The sequence below is a fragment of the Canis lupus genome, chromosome 20 (assembly GCF_011100685.1).
Source record: "Canis lupus familiaris isolate Mischka breed German Shepherd chromosome 20, alternate assembly UU_Cfam_GSD_1.0, whole genome shotgun sequence".
Classification (NCBI taxonomy): domain Eukaryota; kingdom Metazoa; phylum Chordata; class Mammalia; order Carnivora; family Canidae; genus Canis; species Canis lupus.
The window spans coordinates 33,960,116-33,984,008 of record NC_049241.1 but is presented as its reverse complement, the minus strand read 5'-3'; the positions used below and the strand labels follow the sequence as shown (position 1 = coordinate 33,984,008).

Genomic DNA, 23,893 nt, shown 5'->3' with positions numbered 1-23,893 from the left:
AGGAAAGGACAAATAGGGAAAAAAAATTTTAAGGCAGTATGAGAATGAAAATAGAAATGCTGACATTCAGATGATAAGCTGCTCAAACAAGAGGGAAATTTGGAGAAGAGAGAAAATATTTGAAAAAATAATTGAGATCAGTTTATTAACTGACCTCAGACTTAAAAGGCCAAAGAGCACCAAAAAAAGAATAAAGAAAACTTGACTACACATTGCTGACCTGAAATTTAAGAATATGAAAGACCAAGAAATTGTAAAAGCCTACGGAAAGAAGCAGCAGCACATAAAAGAACAAATATGAGCTTAACTGTTTTTTGGCAGGGGGCATATTTTTCAACAGCAACACTGGGTATAAGAAATTATGGAATCCTATTTTCAAAGTTGATAGAAAAGGTCTTAAACTTAGAATTTAATATCTAGTGAAACTATCATTGAAATAAGAGTAGATAATACCCTCAGGCATTAAAGTCCTCCGAAGATTTTTATTAAAAGGCGCACATTGAAAATAGTTTTGAATGAAGTGCTTAACCAAAAAGGTAAGTTAAAGGATGCTGCAAGACATTCGTGATTATTTACCTTGGTAGAGTTGATTATTATCTTTATAATAAATATACCCTTACTAACTAAGAAAGGTCTAGTTAATACCAACCTTGATGGGGTGGCAGAGGATGCAAGATCAAAGGATATGAGAGCATATTAAGCTTATTAGAAGATGATATTTTGGATATCAAAAATTTAAAGAGTGTTAAAAATAAAGTAGGATAAACTGAAATGTAAGATTAAGATAGTAGAAATAGGGCCAAATACATCAATAAACATAATGAATCTAATCTAAGTGAACCAAAACTCATTAAGAAAATAACTGATTGGAATAAATCAGTTGGAATACCTTCTAGAATACAAATATACTTAAAGCATAAGAATACAGGAAGGTTGAAAATAGTATTTTTAAAAAATGCTAACCAAAATAAAATTGTTATTGCTACACTACTAAAAATAAGACAAAGCATTATTAGGGATGGTGAGGGTTGTTAATATAGATAAGGATATAGCATATCAAGAAGGTATAGCAATTTTGAACATGCATGAACCTGACAAAATACATGAAGCAAAAAATGGTAGATTCAAATAAAGATTCAATTCAGTATCTGAATTGAGAAATTCTTAAACCTGTGGAGAAATTTTTTTTTAAGGATTTATTTGTTTGTTTTAGAAAGCATGAGTGGGAGAGGGGTGAGAGAGAATCTCCAGCAGAGTCCATCCATGCTGAGTGCGGAGCCCAAAGTGGGACTCTTGTCTCATGACCCTGAGATCATGATCCAATCCAAAACCAAGAGTCAGATGCTTAACCAACAGTGCCACCCAGGGACCTTAAAATGGCAGAGAAATTTATAAATTCTTTATTTAAACAGAGATTTCAATGTAAATACCAAGAACAGCAAGTTAGTCCAGTTAACATATCAGGTTCTTTGTTCAGTTTTTCTCAGGCACACATGGATATATACAAAATTCATTTGTACTAGGACATAAAGGTTCAGATAAAATTTAAATAGCTATTGTAAAGTGATCTCTAATTGCAGGTAATTTAGAAGTTACTAACAAAATGAGTTTTTAAAGTACTATATATATATATTTGGAAATAAAAATCACACTACCTGAGTAACTTGAGTTAAAAGAAAAAACCAGAAATCATAAATACTTGGAAAGAATGATAATGGATATATTCCAGAAACACATAAATTCAAGAGAAGGTGTATTAGAAAAGAAAACCTGTCAGTATGCAAGGTGTACTTTTCCATCTTAAGTTAGAAAAAGGAACAACAGAATAAATCATGAAAATAGGGATACCAGGGATCCCTGGGTGACGCAGCAGTTTAGCGCCTGCCTTTGGTCCAGGGCGCGATCCTAGAGACCCGGGATCGAATCCCACGTCGGGCTCCCGGTGCATGGAGCCTGCTTCTCCCTCTGCCTGTGTCTCTGCCTCTCTCTCTCTCTCTCTCTCTCTCTCTGTGTGACTATCATAAATAAATAAAAATTAAAAAAAAAAAAAAAAGAAAATAGGGATACCAGTCATAACATACAAAACTGAAGGTTGCCTGTTTTGGAAGAAATAACAAAATGAATCTCCAGAAAAGACTGATCAAGAAGATAAAATTACAAGAGAAAATGACATAATTGCCAGTAGAGATTAAATCATTAGTGAATATTTTATGCCAACAATTCTAAAAACTAGGTGAAATGGGAGAAGTTGCTGTAAAAATTATAACTTTAAAGGGTCCCTGGCTGACTCAGTTCGTAGAACATGTGACTCTTGATCTTGGGGTTGTAAGTTCAAGCCCCACGTTGGGTGTAGAGATTACTTTTTCAAAAAAAAAAAAAAATCTTAAAAAAACTGACTTAAAAAGAAACAAAAAGCTTGAAAGTCCTCTTATTGTTAAATGTAGATCTGTAGATCTGTCTCCTCAGGCCAGGGAAGCCAGGGAAGCAAAAGCAAAAATACACTGTTGTGTCTTCATCAAAATAGAAAGCTTCTGTACAGCAAAGGAGACAGCAAAACTAAAAGATAACCTACTGAATGGGAGAAGATAGTTGCAAATGACATACCTGGTCATTTGCACCTGGATAGGATTAGTATCCAAAGTATTTAACTTACACAACTGAACACAAAAAGACACAAATAATCCAGTTTAAGAATGAATAGAAGACATGAACTGACATTTCTTCAAAGAAGACAGAGATGGCCAACAGACCTATGAAAAGATAATCAGCATCACAACATCAGGGAAATGCAAATCAAAACTGAGATAGCACCTCACACCTGTCAGAATGGCTAAAATCAAAAACAATTATTGGCAAGGATGTGGAGAAAAAGGAACTGTCATGCATTGTTGGTGGGAATGCAGACTTGGTGCAGCCACTGTGAAAAGCAGTATGTTCAGAAAATTAAACATAGAACTACCACATGATCTAGTAATTTCAGTACTGGATATTTGCCCAAAGGATATGAACACATGGATGGATGCAAATGGATAGGTGCATCCCTGTGTTCATAGCAGCATTGTCTAAAATAGCCAAATTATGGAAGCAGGCCCAAGTGTCTGTTGACAGATGAGTGAATAAAGAAGATGTGGCATATATACAATGGAATATAACTCAGCCATAAAAAAGAAGGAAATTTTGTCATTTGCAAAAACATGGAGCTAGAGAGTATAAAGCAAAATAAGTCAGAGAAGGACAAATACCATATGATTTCACTCAAATGTGAATGTAAAAAAAAATGAACAAATTAAAAAGACAAACTGAAAAAAAGACTTCAAACCAGATCTGGTTAAATCAGACTCAAGAAACAGATGACAGGGCACTTGGGTGGCTCAGTCAGCTAAGCGTCTACCTTTGGGTCAGGTCACGATCCCAGGGTCCTGTGATCAATCAAGTTCTGAATCCGGCTCCTTGCTCTGTGTAGAGTGTGCTTCTCCCAATTACCCACCCTCCCCTTGTGATCTTTCTCTTTCTCATGCTCTACTCTCTCTCAAGTTAATAAATAAAATCTTAAAAACAAAAAACAAAAAACAAAACAGATGGTAGTTCTAAAATGATGAGTGCCACGTTGAGAATATCTTGCTTTAAGGAGTTCAGAAGGGCCATTTGTTTTTCTTTTCCACTGTGGTCTCTAAGATTTCTAGAGATAGAATTGTTGAATTACCTCCTTAAAGATAGTGCTCCTTTTGAAGTGGTTTGTTCAGGCTTAAAGAAATGTGATAGTTTTTATCTCTTTAAAACATGTAATAATAAGATTTTTTTCTTTTATATAACTATTTCCTTTGATCAAAGCAATTGCTTGTAAACTAGGAGCTTTGCCATCGTTTTTGTTAAAAACAAAAGCAAAGTAACACAAGGTATATTGCCGTCATAGTATTCTGTCAACTACTTTTTAAGGTATATCCTCCAGGTATTCCATATAATGAAATGTTTGTTGCTTAGCTTTTGCCTTTCAGGAAAATTTGAATAGAATATATTCTTTTCTTTTATGTTAGAGTGTACTAAATTTTCATAAATTAAGCAACAACAAATTTTTATGCTATTGCTTTTGTTTTTTAGTCCAAAGACAACCTGGGCACAATATGTGTTTCTTATTGAAACATCAGAGATTGTGATAGGGCTATAGCAGGAGAAATTGAAAAGAGGGATAGCCTAGAGAGACATTATGATTCAAGAGAGAAAGCCTCTAGTTTTCTGACATCCTTCTGGCTCTTGGTCCAAAGGCAGTATTTGTTGTATTCTGAAGCCAAATGTAAAATGATATTCACCTATTTTAAATTATTAGTGACTCCTTTCAAAGTATAAACAAGAATTTTGAAAATTCTATAATTTTTTTAGAAAAAGAATTTTTATTTGGAAATTACTTTTTTTACATTTAGTTATTCTATGTTTACTAGCGTATGTTACAAATATTCTGAAAATTGGAATACATCTATTCTTGTATAATTCAAATTTTGTGTTTACAATTATTATTCCTCTTAGAGTTAAATGCCTTTCTATTTAAATCTGTATAAATTTTTGGGAAGATTTATAAAGTGGTTAGAAAAAGAGAGCTGTGCTTTAGATAATATTGATGACTTGTTTAGGAAACAGTACCACTGGAGCGCCCTTTGAGTACTGTGAAACAAGAACAGCAGAGAAAATGGATTGAAGATTTGAACAAGCAAATAGAAGATGATCGGCAAAGAAAAATAGAGGAAAAAATTACATCTTCAAAGGTAACTTGACAAATTTATGTGGATGATATAAAGGGAAAAAATAATTTTAGAATCTTTAATTATAAACCCAAAAGTATCTATCCTAAAACTATTTGATAAGACTAGACTAGTATTCAGATCATTTCACATTTGCTCTTGTAAACCTTTTATTGAATGTATTTTAGTAAGTGATTTTTGCATAGCTCCTTAAAACTACCTTTTTAGGAATTTCCTAATTCTATGAATTTCTCATATTTTCCACATTAGTGTCTAAGTATATGGAATCAGTAAAGAATGTAGTTCCATTCATTTTTATGATGCTAACTCTGTTCAGTGGCAACTTTTAAAAATCATGTTTGATTGTTGTTTTAGGACTTTATACATGAGAACAATTGGAAAAATTCTTAGTAATTCTTGTTTATCGTGTTTAGGGTGAGGAACATGACAGATGGGCAATGCATTTTGATTCATTAAAGAACTATCCTGCTTCTCAGTCTCAACTGTCCTCTCGGTCAATACACAACCAACCAGAGTACTTCTGTGTCTCTCCGGACACTCAGGAACTGTCTGATATCAGCAATGTTTATACACCAACGACTGGAAGCCAGGTTGAACCTTCAGAGGAGGAGCATATAGCAAAACCTGTTAGAGATATGGCTATGGCAAATAGTCAGAAAACAAAGTAAGTTTATTTTTCAGTACTAATGCTTAAGAAAGTGTGCTTTTATGAAAAGGACTGTCATATTTATACGTCTTAATTGATTGGTATTTTTCTTTAAAGTGAAATGACTAGTGGATATATCTGGAAAAAATGATTTGGCATCCTGTTAAATCTACCTTTTGGGGGTTTTGAATAGCTAAAATGTCTATCTTGCCAGCTTTCTCCGTTCTATGACTGCTCTCCTGGATCCAGCTCAGATTGAAGAACGTGACAGGCGACGACAAAAACAGTTAGAACATCAGGTATTACATTGTAAAACACTGTTCTTTGCTTTAATAAGTAATAGTCATGGCCAGTGGATACCTAAATAAATGGAAATAAAAATTTCAATATAAATGTACAGCATAGGCACTGTCCAGTTCTGTGATGAATCTGATTCTTACTGAAGCTTACATTTACATTAAGATTATATTCATTTTGAGAACCAGACAGTATCACATAGTATAGCCAGCCACCTGCCTTCCAGAAGAGTAGGTCTTTAATATAGAAGTCGTATATGTGAAATGGTACTAAATCTTAAGTTAGTATTTATTTTTTTCTTTGGTTTAGTTCTGAGTTCTGTTCAGGATGAAAATTCGTTCTTTTAAGGGAATTATATAGAGCATTGAAGTAGAATTCTGATTGAGAAATCTAGCAGATAAGAGAAGAAAGGACTAAGATTAAAATTCTCTCCTAATTTTAGTCTTTAACACTAAAGGAACTTAAGATTCTGAATAATTCTTTAAAACCTCTGATACATGGAGAATTTGGTTTAATTAATATTGCTACTCTTAATCAGTCAAGTGAATTATAGAACATATATAATTCTCTGCACTGTGCTAAGCACTGAGATTTTTTTTTCTTCAGTTTTCGGATTAGTTCTAACAGTCCTCTGGGGTTAAAGAAAAAGCATATAGAATCTGAAAGATGAGATATGTTACTAATACATTGGAAATTGGACACTTTAACTTTACTTATATATGTAATACTATATTATATATTATCTGATATTGATAAACTTATTTTAGAAATACAAATAAATGTTAAAATGGATTTTTTAAATTTATGGCAATGCTTTTTGTGATTTATGATTTATGACTAGAAAGCCATCACTGCTCAGGTAGAAGAGAAACGCAGGAAGAAGCAGCTGGAAGAACAGCAAAGAAAGAAGGAAGAACAAGAAGAGGAGCGTCGCTTAGCGAGGGAACGAGAAGAGATGCAGAAACAGTATGAAGAAGACATACTTAAGCAAAAACAAAAGGAAGTAAGTACATATTAAAATTTTTTTATTGAAATACATATAGTTAACACAGTGTTACATTAGTTTGAGGTGTACAACAACATAGTGATTCAAGGGTCCTATATATTATGCTATGTTCACAAGCGTTCCTTACACACTATTATAGTACCATTGACTGTATTCCCTATGCTGTTGCTTTCATCCCTGTGACTTATTCATTTCATAACTGGAAGCCTGTACCTCCCACTCCCTTTCACCTGTTTACTAACCCTCTCTCCCCCACTACCAGTTTGTGGGTCATTTTTGTGCTGGTTTGATTTTTTTTGTTTGGCTTTCCATTTTATCTTTTTAGATCCCACCTGTAAGTGACTTCATATGGTATTTGTCTTTCCCATCTGACTTATTTCATTCAGCATAATACTCTCTAAGTCCATTCATGTTATTGCAAATGGCAAGATCTCCTCCTTTTATGGCTAAATAATACTCAACTTTTTGTATATACCACATCTTTATCCATTCATCTACTGATGGATACTTGGGTGGCTTCCATATCTTGGCTATTATAAATAATGCTGGAGTAAACATAGGGGTACATATATCTTTTGTTTCCTTTGGGTAAATATTCAATAGTGGAATTACTGTGATGTATGATAGATAGTTCTACTTTTAATTTTTTGAGGAAAGTCCATACTATTTTCCACAGTGTTATACACTGATTTCCATTCCCACCAGCAGTACATGAGGGTTCCCTTTTCTCTGCATCCTCAACGAACACTTGTTATTTCTTGACTTTTTGGTATTAACTATTCTCATTAGGGTAAGATGATATAGTTATGGTTTTGATTTGGATTTTCCTGATTAGTGATGTTGAGTGTCTTTCCCTGTGCCTGGTAGCTATCTGTATGCTTTGGAAAGCTGTTTGTTTGGGTCCTTTGCCCTTTTTTAAAAATCAGATTATTTTGGGGTGGGGGGAGCACCAGAGTGATTTAATCAGTGAAGAGTCTTACTCTTGATTTCAGCTCAGGTCATGTTCATCAGATCAGGAGACCAAGCCCAGTGTGGAGCCTACTTAAGATCCCTCCCCTACATTACCCCTCCCCACATGCGCAAGCAAAGGTGCTCTCAAAAAAAAAAAAAAAAAAAAAAGACATTATTTGGGGTTTTGATGTTGAGTTGTACTAGTTCTTTGTATATTTTGGATGTTAACTCCTTTTCATATATATTGTTTGTAGATATCTTCTCCCGTTCAGTAATTTGCCATTTTGTTTTGTGGATGGTTTCCTTGTTGTACAGATGCTTTTTTATTTTGATGTAGTTCCAACAGTTTATTTTTGCTTTTATTTCTCTTGCCTGAAGAGACACATCTAGAAAAATGTTGCTAAGGCCAATGTTTAAGAAGTTACTGCCTGTTTTCTTTAAGGAGTTTTATGGTTTTAGGTCTCAGAGTTTAGATCCATAATCCATTTTCAGTTTATTTTTTTGTGTATGGTGGAGGAAAGTGGTCAGTTTAATTCTTGTGTGTATAACTGTCCAGTTTTCCCAACACTATTTATTGAAGAGACTTTTTCCCATTGCATATTCTTGCCTCCTTTGTTGTAGATTCATTGACCGGGTAAGCATGGTTTTATTTCTGGGCTCTCTATCCTTTTCTGTTGATCTGTCTGTTTTGTGCCATTATTATACTTTGATTACTACAGCTTGAAATGTGAGATTGTGGTATCTTCAGCTTTGTATCTGCTTCCTCAAAATTGGTTTGGCTATTTGGGGCCTTTTATGTTTCCATACAAATTTTAAGATTATTTGTTTTAGTTCTATGGAAAATACTATTGGTATTTTGATAGGGATTGGATTCAATCTGTAGATTGCTTTGAGTAGAATGGACATTTTAAGTGTTAATTCTTCCTATCCACGAACATAGCAGTATTTATATTATTAATAACATAGAGTAAAAATGGATGTATTTTTAAAGGAAAAGTAATCAAAAGTTGAACATTTGCAGTTATTTTGAAATTTTGAAGGTATATGCAAAAACACTGAAGTTTTACATTAAAAAGTTATGAATGAATGAAAAAAAAAAAAAGTTATGAATGTGGTATGCCTGGGTGGCTCAGTGGTTGAGCATCTTCCTTCAGCTCAGGGCGTGATGCCAGCAGATCCTGCAGGGAGCCTGCTTCTCCTGCCTATGTCTCTGCCTATTGTCTCTCATGAATAAATAAATCTTTTTTTTTTTTTTTTTTAAAGTTATGAACGTAAAGGAGAACCTGGAGAAGGTCTAATTATTTCAAGAGATCAGTTCACCAGTGCCATATTGCTTTGGTGGTTTTCTCTGCTGAGAAGGGTCAATACAATGGAATACAAAAGTTATCCATGTGCTTCATTTTGAAATGTTTTCTAAGCAGTGATTATTAAAAATATTCTATATGTGTTGAAATGATTGGCCTTTCTGTCTGTATTCATTAGTGAACAGGGGCATATGTTTGCAGAGATTGGCTGGGATTAATGATACATTTTATTGCTGTGTTAGAGGTTTCCTGTGTGCTAATATATAAGAGCCTTTTTAAAAAGAGTAGATACTTGGTTACCTAGGAGAACATCTCTATTAAGTGGTGTAGACATCATAGATATAATTGTGTCAGGTGCCATGTGTGAATTGACCTCACGTGAGCAAATCCTACAGTGACGTTTGATTGCCAAGGATTTGTGAGGTTTAGGGGTAGAGCAATGACCATTTCCCCTGGCTCTGGGAGATGGGGCCCAGAGCATGCATTTTCTTGCTTTCATTCCATACTTAGCTGATGAAGCAGCGATAGTCTGGGATCTAATTTCATTATGTTGAATTGGCTTGAGCCAACTACTCCTTTGAAATAACTATAGATCTGAAAAAAAATAAAAGGATTATTTGTTTGAATTGAAGGAAATGGCCTTAACCTTGTAATTAAAAATCTTATATTTTTAATCTTAATGGAGTTCTGATGGAATTGAACCTGGTTTTAGAAACTTTGAAAACTTTATTACTATAAACTTCAGTGGGTAAAGGAGTTCTTATATTTGTGGTCTAATATAGCTGGAGAAAATGATACTAAAGTGTAAGTTACAAAAGGGAGAAACTTTGCTGTGTTGTTTTCCAGTATCTTGAATAGTGCCTGGCCCCTAGGAGGAGCTTGTCTGCTCAGAATAGTTAAGTAGCCTTGGTGGCTTAGCGGTTGAGTGTCTGCCTTTGGCTCAGGGTATGATCCTGGGTCCTGGGATCAAGTCCAGCATCAGGCTCCCTGTGAGGAGCCTGCTTTTCCCTAAGTCTCTGCCTCTCTCTCTGTGTCTCTCATGAATAAATAAATAAAATCTTTAAAAAAAAAAAGTTTGTTCATGATAACTATGTTTAATAATTTTGTGTAAAAAAAAAATAATAATAATTTTGTGTACTTCAATATTAATAGGAAATCATGACTCTCAAGACAAATGAATTGTTCCAGACAATGCAGAGAGCACAGGAGCTAGCACAGAGACTGAAACAAGAACAGAGAATACGAGAATTGGCTCAGAAGGGACATGATACGTCTGGATTGATTAAAAATCTTGGTGGTAAGCACTTTGCTAGAATTTCTTTTTTTTTTTTTTTAGAATTTCACTTATAATATCTTTTGAAGATGACTGCCTATTTTAAATACTTTTAATACATTTATTAACATTTTTTTAAGGAATTTCAGACCTTGAACTAATGTAACTTTATATTGCTTATTTTATTTGGGAGATTGCCTTAAGAGCAGAACTAAATAATGTTACACTTTCCAATAATCTTTTATGATGTAGGAAAGATGTTAGGGTTTTTTTTTTTTTAATTTTTATTTATTTATGATAGTCACAGAGAGAGAGAGGCAGAGACACAGGCAGAGGGAGAAGCAGGCTCCATGCACCGAGAGCCCGATGTGGGATTCGATCCCGGGTCTCCAGGATCGCGCCCCGGGCCAAAGGCAGGCGCCAAACCGCTGCGCCACCCAGGGATCCCAAGATGTTAGGGTTTGAAGCTGACAGCCAAGAAAGAATTCTTGAGACGTCTTTGGTGCAAAAAGGTGGTTTTATTAAAGCGTGGGGAGGGAACCCATGGGCAGAAAGAGCTGCACTGTGGTCATGAGGTAGTGACCCATTATATACTTTCTTTTTTCTTTCTTTTTCTTTTTAAGCCATTATATACTTTCAAGTTGGGAGGAGGTTAGAGAGAACGTAAGTCTCTAAGGAATTTTGGAGGCAAGGTTTCCAGGACCTTGAGGGGGCTAGCTTTTGTTAGGAAAAGGTCATTTATTACTGTCTAATAAAACCTTCATTTTATTAGGGACCCTTCAAATGTATATTGGTGGGTTATATGCTTGGGGGATGATTGCCAACATGTATCAAGTAGACTTACAGGATTCTGGGGGCTAAGATTGCCGTTTGCCTTTAGCAAAGTGTCAGCATCCAGGCAGTTGAGTTCCTAGAGGAATGTCACTCTGCCTGTTTCAGGGACTGGTCAGTGGGCTGTAAGTAGCAAGGAAATTTAATAATTTTTTTCTGCCTTTGTTTTCCATATCATTTTATGTTTTGCTCATAGTAGGTAAAATGTATACTTTTTTACCCAATTTTTTTGGTGAAATCTATGTAGTGATCTCTCTATATTCGATAAGGGAGAAAAATGCAGGTCACTTTTTGTAAGAAACTTTGGGATAGTCCTTTTACATTTTCATTGCACTGTTTACACATACTGATTGCACCAAAAGTCTTGTGCATATTAGGTTGCTGCTACACATATTTTGTTAATCTTCCTGAACTGTCATTATTTGGGTAATATATTTCTCTTGTCAGTTGATGATAAAAGTGGAATATGCTACATCTACTAACAACCTTTCAAATTTAGGATATGGCTTGGATGATGTCAGTGGTAAAATGAATACATGTATTAATTCTACAACCTCTCCCAAAAAGGATACTGCTGTACAAACAGGTATTTGTTTAAAACTTGTGATTTGGTTTAAAATTTACTTAAAATTAATGTCACAGTTAGAATTAAGCTCAATTTAGAATTGAGCTCCTGATTAAAAATGAAAGGAGTTGGCATGTCTGGGTGGCTCGTTTGTTTGAGAGTCTGCCTTCAGGCTCAGGTCATGATCCCAGAATCCTGGGATTGAACCCTGCATCAGGCTCCCTGCTTAGCGGGGAGCCTGCCTCTGCCACTCCCCCTGCTTGTGTGCATGCGCTCTCTTTCTCTCTCAAATATGTAAATAAATAAAGTCTTAAAAAATGAAAGGAATTCAAAGTTTTCAATAAGAATTAGAAAATAAAGGAATGTCATGAGTTTTAATTTCTCTGTAACAGCTTTATTGAGGTATAATTCACATAGCATAAAATTAACCCTTTTAAAGGATACAGTGCAGTGTTTTTTCTTTAAGTTTTTTTTTTTTTCTAAGATTAATTTATTCATTAGAGACACATAGAGAGGCAGAGACAAAGGTAGAGGGAGAAGCAGGCTCCCTGCAGGGAGCTTGGTGCAGGACTCAATCCCGGGACCCTAGATCATGACCTGAGCCAAAGGGATCATCCACTGAGCCCCTTAGGTGTCCCTCAAGTTTTTTTTTGTTTTTTTTTGTTTTTTAAGATTTTATTTATTTATTCACAAGAGACACGGGGGGGAGAGAGAGGCAGAGACACAAGCAGAGGGAGAAAAGCAGGCTCCATGCAGGGAGCCCGACGTGGGACTTGATCCCGGGACTCCAGGATCATGCCCTGGGCCCAAGGCAGGTGGTAAACCATTGAGCCACCCAGGGATCCCCGCCCCTCAAGTTTTTATTTAAATTTTTATTAACATATGTGGTGAAAATGTTTCAGGTGTAGATAGAATATAGTGACTCATCACTTAGTAAAATACCCAGTGCATACATAAGTGCCTGTTAATACCAATACCCATTTAGCCCATCCCCCCCGCCCACTTCCCTCCATCACTCATCAGTTTGTTCTCTAGTTAAGAGTCCCTTAGGGTTTGCTTCCCATTCTTTTTTCCCCCTTTCCCTATCTTCATGTGTTTTGTTTTTTAAATTGCGCATAAGAATGAAATCATATGGTATTTCTTTTCTGACTGACGTACTTCACTTAGCATAATACCTTCTAGTTCCACCCATATTGTTGCAAATAGCAAGATTTCATTCTTTTTGATGGCTGAGTGATATTCCGTCTCTTTATCCATTCGTCTATCAGTCCATGGACATTTGGGCTCTTACCATATTTTAGCTATCGTTGATAATGCTGCTGTAAACATCATCGTTCATGTGCCCCTTGAATCAGTATTTTTGTGTCCTTTGGTAAATATCTAGTAGTGCAACTGCTGGGTTGGAGAACAGTTTTACTTTTACCTTTTTGAGGAACCCCCATACTGGTTTCCAGAGTGATTACATCAGTTTGCATTCCCAGCAACAGTGTAAGAGGTTTCCCCTTTCTCCACATCCTTTGACGACATCTGTTGTTTCCTGTGCTGCTAATTTTAGCCATTCTGACAAGTGTGAGATGTATCTCATCATGGTTTTGATTTGTATTTCCCTGATAGTGATGTTGAGCATCTTTTCATGTGTCTATTAGCCAATCTGTATGTCTTCTTTAGAAAAATGTTGTCTTCTGCTCATTTCTTAACTGGATGACTTATTTTTTGGGTGTTGAGTTCGTTATGTCCTTTTTTTTTTTTTCTTTTTTTTTTTAAAGATTTTATTTATTTATTCATGATAGTCAGAGAGAGAGAGAGAGAGAGAGAGAGGCAGAGACACAGGCAGAGGGAGAAGCAGGCTCTATGCAGGGAGCCCGACGCGGGATTCGATCCCGGGTCTCCAGGATCGCGCCCTGGGCCAAAGGCAGGCGCTAAACCGCTGCGCCACCCAGGGATCCCTGTTATGTCCTTTATAGAGTTTGGATACTGACCCTTTTTCAGACCTGTCATTTGCACAGATCTCCCATCCTTTAGGTTATCTTGTAGTTTTGTTGATCATTTCCTTCACTGTGCAGAAGCTTTTTATTTTGATGAAGTCCCATTAGTTTATTTTCGCTTTTGTTTCCCTTGCTGTTTCTAGAGACGTGTCTAATAAGTTGCTACGGCTGAGGTCAAAGAGGTTTCTGCCTGTGTTTTCCTCTAGGATTTTAATGGTTTCTTGTCTCACATTTATGTCTTTCATTCAATTTGAATTTATTTTTGTGGATGGTATAAAAAAGTGGTCCAGTTCATTCTTTTGTATGTTGCTGTCCAGTTTTCCCAACGCCATTTGTTGAATAGATTAGTTGACCATATAGTTGTGTGACCATTTCTGAGTTCTCTGTTCCACTGATCTGTGTGTCTGTTTTTGTGCCAGTACCATACTATCTTGATTACTACAACTTTGTGATGTAGCTTGAAGTCCAGAATTGTGATGCCTCCAACTTTGCTTTTTCAAGATTGTTTTGGCTATTTGGTATCTTTTGTGGTTCCATACGAATTTTAGGATTGTTCTAGTTCTGTGAAAAATGCTAGTGGTATTTCAATCGAGATTGCATTCAATGTATGGATTGCTTTGGGTAATACATTGTAACCGTATTTGTCTCTCAGTCCATGAGCATGGAATGTTTTTCCATTTCTTTGTGTTGTCTCTAATTTCTTTTCTCAGTGTTTTATAATTTTCAGAGTACAGATCTTTTACCTCTTTGGTTAGGTTTATTCTTAGGTATCTTAAGCTGTTTGGTGCAGTTGTAAATGGGATTAAGTCCTTAGTTTCTCTTTATGATGCTTCATTACTGTTGTATAGAAATGCAGCTGATTTCTATATATTGATTTTTTTATCCTGTGACTTTACTGAATTTTTATCAGTCTTTTTGGTTTTCTTTTATGGGGTGGTTTTCTATATAGAGTATCATGTCATCTGTAATAGAGAAAGTTTGACTTCTTCCTTGCCAATTTGGATGTCTTTTATTTCTTTTTGTCGTCTGATTACTGAGTCTAGGACTTCTAGTACTATGTTAAATATCAGTGATGAGTGGATGTCCCCCTCTTGTTCCTGACTGTAAAGGAAAGCTCTCCGTTTTTTCCCCATTGAGGATGATAGTAGCTCTGAGTTTAGTTTATGGCCTTTATGATGTTGAGGAATGTTCCATTTATCTCTACTTTGTTGAGGGTTTTTATTAAGAATGGATGCGTATTTTGTCAAATGCTTTTTCTGCATCTATTTAGAGGATCATATGGTTCTTATCCTTTCTTTTATTACTGTGGTGTATTATGTTGATTTGCAAATATTGAAATATCCTTGCAGCCCAGGAATAAATCCCACTTGATTGTGGTGAATAATTCTTTTAATGTCCTGTTGGATTTGATTTGCTAGTATCTTGTTGAGAATTTTCACATCCATGTTCATTCATCAGGGATATTGGCCTGTAATTCTTTATTAATGGGGATCTTCTTTTGTTTGTTTTTTAAGATTTTATTTATTCATTCATGAGAGACACAGAGAGGCAGAGACACAGGCCGAGGGAGAAGCAGGTTCCATACAGGGAGCCTGATGTGGGACTTGATCCCGGGACTCCAGTATCATGCGCTGAGCTGAAGGCAGACACTTAACCGCTGAGCCACCCAGGCATCCCTCCATTTCTGTTTTTATTGTTTGTTTGTTGGGACCTGATTTTTGATTACTGATTCAGTTTCTTTGCTGGTTATGGGTCTGTTAAGATTTTTTTCTTCCTGTTTCAGTTTTGGTAGTTTGTAAGTTTCTAAGAATTTATCCATTTCTTCCAGATTGCCCATTTTGTTGGCATATAAGATTTCATAATAGTCTCTTAACTAGGGCACCTGAGTGGCTCAGTGTTTGAGCGTCTGCCTTTGGTTCAGATTGTGATTCCGGGGTCCTGGGATTGAGTCCCACACAGGACTTCCTGCATGGAGCCTGCTTCTCCCTCTGCCTATGTCTCTGCCTCTCTCTTACGAATAAATAAAATCTTAAAGGAAAAAACAAACTTAATCTCTTATAATTGTATTTCTGTGGTGTTGGTTGTGATCTCCCCTCTTTTATTTGAGTCCTTTCTCCATTTTGATAAAGCTGGTTAGGGATTTATCAATTGTATTAATTCTTTCAAAGAAACATTTCATTAATCTGTTCTATTGGTAGTTTTGTTTCTGTACCATTTATTTCTGCTGTAATCTTTATTTCCTTTCTTCTGCTGGCTTAGACATAGCTGTTCCTTTTCTAGCTCCTTTAGGTGTAAGGTTAGGTTGTGTATTTAAGACTTTTCTTGCTTCTTGAGGTATGCCTTTATTGCAGTATACTTCCCTTTTAGGACCACCTTGCTATATCCCAGAGGTTTTGGACTGTCATGTTTTCATTTTGATTTGCGTCCATGCATTTTTTAAATTTCTTAAGAGTTTCCTGGTTAACCTCATTCTTTAGTAGGATATTCTTTTATCTCTATGCATTTGTGGTCTTTCCAAATTTTTTCTTGTGGTTGACTTCAGGGTTGTAGCATTGTGGTCTGAAAATATGCATGGTATGATCTCCGTCTTTTTGTATTTGTTGAAGGCCATTGGGACCCAGTATGCAATCTATTCTGGAGAATGTTCCATGTTCACTCAAAAAGGATGTATTCTGATGCTTTAGGGTGACACTCATGTTCATAGCAATATTAGTCACAATAACTAAAAGGTGGAATCGATCCAAATGTCCCTACAGATGAATGGATAAACAAACTGTGGTATACACCTACAGTGGTATATTACTCAGCTTCAAAAAGGGAGGAATTAGGACACAAGCTATACAAATACATGAACGAACTCCAAGGACATTATCCTCATAGGAAAACAAGCCTGTCCTAAAAAGACAACGTATGATTCCACTGATAAGGTACTTAGTCAAACTCATAGAAACAAAGTAGAATGGTGATTGCCAGAAGTGGGCAGGGAAGAAGGGAAGGGGAAGTTAATAGGTATAGAACCTGTTTTGAAAACCAAAAACTATGTAAATGCTTTTGAAAAAAAATAGTTAAAATAATAAATTTTGTGTTTTACAACAATTGAAAATTAATCCTCTGAAAATTTTTCTTTAGATGACTTAAATACAGGAATGTTCACCATTGCAGAATCATGCTGTGGATCAATAATAGAGAGGGAAATTCTAAATTGCTCATCTCCTGAGATTCCTGCAGAATTTAATGACCAGTTTAAGAAAGACAAACAGGAACTAATCAATCAGGATAAAGCAGCCAACTTAGAAAAAGAAAACAGTTGGTACAATGATCAGTATGAGTTTGCAAGGACAGAGAAAAAACATACGAAGAAGTGTCCTAAAAGGCCTGATTGGAATATAAATAAGCCACTCAAAAGGTATATTCCGGCATCAGAAAAGTACCCTAAACAGCTTCAAAAGCAGAGAGAAGAAAAAAAAGTAAGAAGGCAGATGGAACTGCTTAATTTGGTAGAAAGAAATAATCCTGGACATCTCTCTCAAAATAGAGGGACTTCACCAGTTCTTCCTTCACCTCAAGAAGCAGAGGCAAGGTTCAGGTGGCATCTAATCAGAAAGGTAACTCTTCTGTCTTAAAGTATGTATTGATGTTTCTAGATGAAAACAGTTCCCCACATGCTTATTTTGACAAGACTGTTCTGGATCTAAGCAAGAATTTAAGAAATTTGCTTTCATTTGTACCAGGCATTTGTCATGGGCAAATCCATCATGCTGTTGCTTTTGTAAATCAAGTTTTATAGGAACACATCCAGGCTCATCCTTTTATGAATTGTCTGTGTCTGGCTTAGAGTAGTTCCAAGAGACCACCACGTGGCCCACAAAGCCAAAAGTATTTACTATTGGGTCCTTAAAGCAAGACTTGACACTTAAACTCTGTATAGATTAATGGTATTCATTATTCAAATAGCCATTTAAAACTCATTTGTATTTCATATATACAGGATAATTTTTCAAGGTCAGGAATTACTGCATTGGTTCCCTGGGACTGAAAAAAAATAACAAAATCTCTTTATCCCATTATTTAGTATCTGTTACTCCATTATTATCCTCAGATTATTTCAAAAAGTTATTAAATATTTGTGGGGATCTACGGCAGTACTATTACTTCTCTCTGCATTTATCTGCCTTTTAGGAGGAACCTCTGAAAAGTGATTCTTTCAGCAAGGAAAGGTATGTTATGGATTGGATTGATTGCATAGCTACTTAGTGCTGTGTGGTAAAGTACAAAATTTTTGCTCAGACTATAGGTAAGATCAAAGCATGTATATACATGAAGTCAGTTACAGTAAACTGTAGGGACTTTTGAGGTGAGATACAGAAGTTTAAGAGAAGTGTGGCTAGCATTTATCTACAATTTGAAGACCCAGTTAGGACTGGGCCTAAGCATCTGGGTAGCAGTGTAGGGGAGGTATTGTCTGCAGACTTAGCCAAGATAGTTTTGACTTGGGGTGACTGGGTGGCTCAATAAAAGTGACTTGGTTTCACCTCATGTCATGATCTCGGTCGGGGTCATGGGATTGATTATCAACCCATGTCAGGCTCTGTGCTTAGTCTGCTTGGAACAATTGTCTGCTCCTTCCCCCCCGTTAAAATAGTTTGGACTTTCTACTTATGTCAGTAGTAGAACAGACATTCTACTTGGATCAAGGAAGTTATGAAAAAATGACTAGTAGGGATGAGAAATTTTATTCCATGCCTTTGTGCATGAACCAGGTGGTTTAGAGTTGTGTCACAATGTGGCTCTACCTAAGAAGTTTGGTTCACTTGGTAAGTACAACATTAGGCTTAAATCAGCCCAGCTAGTGTTGATCCTCATTTTTCCTCTACTGCATATATCCTTGCCAAGTAAAAATTCATCCTATTCTGTTGCCATTTTAGGAAAACTGTCATAGAACTCACTTCTATACGAATAAATTGAAATGTGATTAAAGAGTAGATGTGCTTAAAGCTTCTTAGTTAATTGTGCTTTTTTGGGGGAAAAAAAAAAACAGGTCTCAGTCACCACTGGAACTGGTGAAAAACAGAACACAACAAACTCAGACACTAAAAAACAGAGAGAATCTGATCTTAGGAGACAGTCAGACAGAAACATCACCTGGAGCTTCTGAACCATCCCATTTTATCCCCTATGTCCGAACCAATGAGATTTATCATCTTGATCCAGATGCACCACTGTCCAGGCCTTTAACCCAGGATCTTCAGTACCAAAATCCACATGGTAAGCACCCTCCCCCCAAATAGTAACTAGGAGGGGTAGAATCTTTCTTCTGGGGTCCGTTACTAAATTTTTAATCGAATATTAACTTAAATTTTGCTTGGTATTGGTACTTTCTTAATGAATCCTAATACTTACCACTTTCATCTGTCTTCAGACTGTGACCAAGAACAATGGCAGCTATTTGAATCTGATGTCAGGGACCCACTTCTCAATCCTAACTTGGTGAAAAACAGGGATCGACAGCAAGCAATCCTTAAGGGACTATCAGAACTGAGACAGGTAGGCTTTAATTGTGAATAACTTTGCTGTATATGGCTGATGGACAGCTAGATAGAAGCAGGACTACTGGGTTACATGATGTTTAAAAATTCCCTTGTATATTAATATTGAAATAAAACAGGAGTTTGATTCACATTGCCATCTTAAATATTCCAGTATGAAACCATGAGACAGTTCAAATATTAAGACAGTTTTATTAAGTGGAAAAAAAAAAAAAAAAAAAAACCATACATTTGAAAAGTAAAACATTATCATAAGGCCCTAAAATGAACGGCAGAAAATATACAATTATGCTTTAATAAATTCTTAGTGATGCAGTTCACTTTTTTTTAAATTGAATGTGTTGGCAGTGTTCAGAACAGAATGTTGATGCAAATCCCAAAGAAAAATACCCATCCGACTACAGGTCTTCCTCCCAGATCAGTTATTGTCACTTCTCATTATCTTGCTCAGGCAAAAATAAAATCTAGTAACACATTCAGTACTTAAGGCTATATAACCTTTATCAACTGGCTTTTAAATACCTATCCCTGATCTTAGGAAAAAATAAGCTACCACTTTAGGAGTGTCCTTTTCCATGTCTGGTCATTTATTTACATTTGCCTCTTGCATTTCAAAAATGTTACCCAATTTGTTGGCATAGAGCTAAAAAATGACAAGTATCTTTTAGTTCTTTAAATGCCAGCTTTGGTTACATATAGGCTATGTAACAAGCAGTAAATATTTAAAAATTTTCCTTTAAAGTGACAAGGCACTAATAGAGGTAAAAGTTGTGAGGTCAAGAGGCAGGAATATATATATATATATAGTGACCCACCATGTGTAGTAGCCACATCTTATTTCAGCAGGGCCTTGTCTAAGCCACTAAAGGTTAGTGCAGTCAAGATAAACACTGGATGTGTTAAGGGAGACTCCTTCAGTGTGTCTAATTACCATTTTAAGAGCCTTGGGGGGGGAGGGGGATTTCAGCCCCATAGTTGTGGAGACTTGGAAAAGTCATCCCTATTGGTTTTTATGCTAAAAACATATGTGATAGCTACACAATATCCAAGTGAGAAAATCTGATGTAAGTTTTTTGAGTGCTTAAAATTCAACATGACAAAAAGCTTAAGCTATGGCCAACTAAGTTATTACAGGTTTTCAAAGTAAATATAATTCTTGGATTTAGGGGGGCTGAAATGTAAAATAGGAATAATTTGCAAGTCTGCTGCACACCTTACTAACATATCAATGTGATTTCAGGGCCTTCTCCAGAAGCAAAGGGAGTTGGAAACTAATCTCATGCCTTTAGCTGCAAATCAAGAAGAGAATTTTAATTCTTCGTTTTAAATGTAGAAAATCAAATCCTTCACATTTGTTGCTTTTAAATTATGTGTTCATTGCATAACTGTATTTTCCAGATAACCTAGATTTTAAAAATGCTTATTTAAAACTTGTACATTATATAGTACAACGCTGTGTGTGTATATATATATATTTTTACAATAAAACACATTTTTGTAAAGCTTAGTTTAAAAAACCATTTTTTTCTGCTCTATCACAATCTAGGCATTTAAGCACTTTCTACTTACCTTAAGACAGGTTAAGACAGGTTTCTGACCTGTTCACAGACAATGTTCTTCTACACTTACATAGCTTATTATTGAAGTACCACTTAGGTATAGTCTATAAAAAGATTTAAGAGGTTAGAACTCTTCCAAGTTCTCTGAGGGGCCAAAGGAAGGTCTGACTTAACACATCCTAACATTAACTAAAATAGCTCAAGATTTCTTTTTTTAAGACTCTTCAAAAACAAGTTTGCATTTGTAATGCAGGCAGTTTATTAGCAACAGATAAAGTATATGGGGATCAATTTTAAAACCAGTATCTGAAACGTTATTTTTAGTAAAGCACTTAAGTGTTTACCACCCCAAAAATATACTTTTTTCTAGGACTACCAATTTAAAAATCTATAGCAAAGTTCAATGCCTTTAATAAACAGAAGTCTATCTTTTGGAAATATGGTTAAGTCAAAGACCACACACTAAGCACTGAAAATCATAATGATCAAAATACCTCAAATAAAAAGAAAGGTTTACCCAAAATTTTAGCAGCAGGCAATTTTTACACGGCCAAGCCTAAAGATAAAAAATAATGCTGCCTGGTATTAAGTCTTATGTACATAGTTTATCATTTAAATGAAACTGCATTCATTGTTAGAGGATTTTGGCTCAATACCTCAAGATTTATCTAAGTATCTATTGACATCACTGGCTTATACCTGTATAAAAAACTATACAAACGCTTAAAATAAATACAACAGTTGATTGGTACGTCATTTCAGCAAAAGTAGTTGGTATCATCTGACAGAGGGGGGGGTAAAGAAAAGCCACTGTTTATTATCCTTTTGCAAATATCTCATTTTATATATAAAACAGGCTTCAATTTGAAGCCCAAGTACAGGTGACATATAAATGTAAAACTTAAAAGTGCCAACATGAGATAATTCAAGTACAATATGTTAAAAATATATATATTTATTTCAATTTGCAGATGCTTCAACTGTTACAGGCCATCATGATTTAAATAAGAGGAAAAAAAAAACATTTGAGGAAGGACAAGAAACCTTTTGTTTAGAGAATGAAATATAAATTGTTAATTCACTTATAAGAAACAGTCCAGTAACAACCTATTTCAAAAAAAAGTGACTATTTCTCTTTTGAAAACGGCCTGGAAGAATCACTTTTCCCCCAACTTAATGGAGATTTATCTCTATCCAAGCTTTGAGTATAAGCAGATAAAAAGTAATTTTCACTTTCTTGAGGCTGACTTGATGAAAGGGCATATGGTGTCCCCAAAAACGTCTGATGAGTGAGAACATTAAAATGACTAAACTGATGGGACATATTTAATTGACTGTGATAAACCTGAAAGTTGCTATATGAATCTTGTTCAGTTGCACTGCTGTTCTCTCCTTCAGAGCATGCTATAGCAACAGAAGCTCTCTCTTCAGAATCAATTTGATAAGTCTTATCTTCTAATAAACTGTTTTGCACGTCAGGAGATGATTGCAACTCAATTTGAATATTCTTATTCTGATCTGTTCCACGTGATCCTTTGGTCTCTTTCGCCAATATTTCTGAATGAAAATTGCTGCATACTTCTATTTGTGAGATTTCATCCCCTGAATCCAGAGACATATCCTCTTCATCCTTTTCATCGTTTTCTAAAAGAGCTACATTTAAAAAACAAAAAGTCCTCCTCTATTGAAATACACAATTTGTTTAAGTTTTAAAATTATACACTACTCACACAATATAATGCGTCAGGGTCTGCAAGTCCACAATCCCTTAAAGCTTGGTCTTCAGCCACAAGTTCACTTAGTCACAACACTCACACTAGGTGTGAATGTCCAGATAATCCGATGCTAAAAGCTTCTGCGAAATGTGTTCACGTTTAATGTTGGGAAATCCCAACTCCCAGCTCCAAAGGGGTTAATGTCAAAACAGCATCTAAAGTTATACGGTAATTCAGTATTTGACAAGACAAATAAAAAATAAAAATTTTGACATCTAGCTTCATTGGATTATGACTAAACTGGTTAGTTCTAGCAAATGTTTGATCATCTCTGCTTTTCATCAAAAACAAACTACATCTTTCATTTAACCTAAATCCTGGAACCAAAGCAGAGGCCGCCACACAAAACACTAAAGCTATGGATATATCCCTACTACCTTGTACCTAAATTGCTTTATACGTCTGGGGAGATTTCATAGCCCAATGCTAAATCCCCATTATCTGGTGTCGTCCTTTTAAAAAACAGGACCCCCTTGCTGACAACAGCAGCCAATAAAGTTTACATACCCTCAAAGAAAAAATGCCTACTCTGTAGTATGAAGCATACTTAACAGCTTGTATTGACTACAGTATAATAAATGAGCAGATTTTGTGTACGCTAAGCGTAAGAACGATAAGTGCCTTGAAACACTTCCCCTGAAGCTGTTTTACACGGAGGGGGAAGTAGTTTCAGAACAGGCATTTCGTTCTATGAAAACGAACCAAAATCGTTCCTCTTTTTCTGTCTGCCTTAAAGAAAAGGAAAACTACTGAAAAGTTACCTGACTGCGACTCAAGATTCTCATTAGCACCAAGCAGTGGAAGGTTTTCTTCTGTGATTGAGTTGTGATAGCCCACAAGATTTTTAAAGTTTTGCATGAAGTCTTCAGTAGTTGCAACCACTATTCCATTATCTGTATAACTGGAAAGCATCTTGATATTCTTTTCTAAATGGAAAAAAAAAAAAAAAGATTCAAGTCAAGACCTGAGAAAACCTACACAGACAACGATGCCTGCCCCCAGCCCCCATGAAAAGTGCTTAACACCCACCACAGGCCAACAAAAACATTCCATGCACATTCCTATATTCATAATAGAAAGCTTAAGAAGACGCTCTTTACCTGTTAGAAAGACTATGTGTCGTTGCTGTATGTTCTGAGCCTGAAGTCTGATAAGGCAATCCAATTCTGGAGCATTTCGAGTTTGCGAATCACAATTGTGGTATGACAAAATTTCAACCAGATGTTTCTTCTGATAAACATTCAGAAGTGTCAACAGACTTAGAGCTTTAGCATTCAACCTGTGAAAGTAAGTAGTTCAATATTTGGGTCTGCATTTCTAAAATTTGGTATGGATGTTTTTGCTTCAAATTAAAACCATAATTTCTCAATTGAGGCAACCAATGACAACTGCACTGCTTAT

At 35.7% G+C, this 23,893-nt stretch overlaps 2 protein-coding genes across 7 annotated transcripts in view; one reads left to right on the top strand and one right to left on the bottom strand.

The window, feature by feature from the left end:
• The window catches only part of CCDC66 (coiled-coil domain containing 66), a 44,957-nt gene extending 24,402 nt beyond the window's left edge, over positions 1–20,555 (top strand). Inside the window, 11 exon segments of the mRNA NM_001168012.1 lie at positions 4,626–4,757; positions 5,168–5,418; positions 5,615–5,699; positions 6,539–6,700; positions 10,111–10,255; positions 11,562–11,648; positions 16,742–17,217; positions 17,792–17,829; positions 18,651–18,877; positions 19,032–19,156; positions 20,399–20,555. Of these exon segments, the coding sequence (NP_001161484.1) occupies positions 4,626–4,757; positions 5,168–5,418; positions 5,615–5,699; positions 6,539–6,700; positions 10,111–10,255; positions 11,562–11,648; positions 16,742–17,217; positions 17,792–17,829; positions 18,651–18,877; positions 19,032–19,156; positions 20,399–20,485 (1,815 nt within the window). The 3' untranslated portion in view covers positions 20,486–20,555.
• Positions 20,556–21,514: 959 nt separating this feature from the next.
• Positions 21,515–23,893, bottom strand: part of TASOR (transcription activation suppressor) — a 48,708-nt gene continuing 46,329 nt past the window's right edge. For 4 of the 6 annotated variants that reach the window (XM_038566125.1, XM_038566121.1, XM_038566120.1 and 1 more), the window contains exons 22-24: positions 23,593–23,771; positions 23,254–23,418; positions 21,515–22,370 (exon numbers count right to left, since the gene is read on the bottom strand). In XM_038566125.1, the coding sequence (XP_038422053.1) occupies positions 21,844–22,370; positions 23,254–23,418; positions 23,593–23,771 (871 nt within the window). In that variant the 3' untranslated portion in view covers positions 21,515–21,843. Of the gene's footprint in view, positions 22,648–23,253; positions 23,419–23,592; positions 23,772–23,893 lie in introns of all 6 variants that reach the window. The other 2 variants (XM_038566124.1, XM_038566122.1) reach the window with 1 other exon arrangement.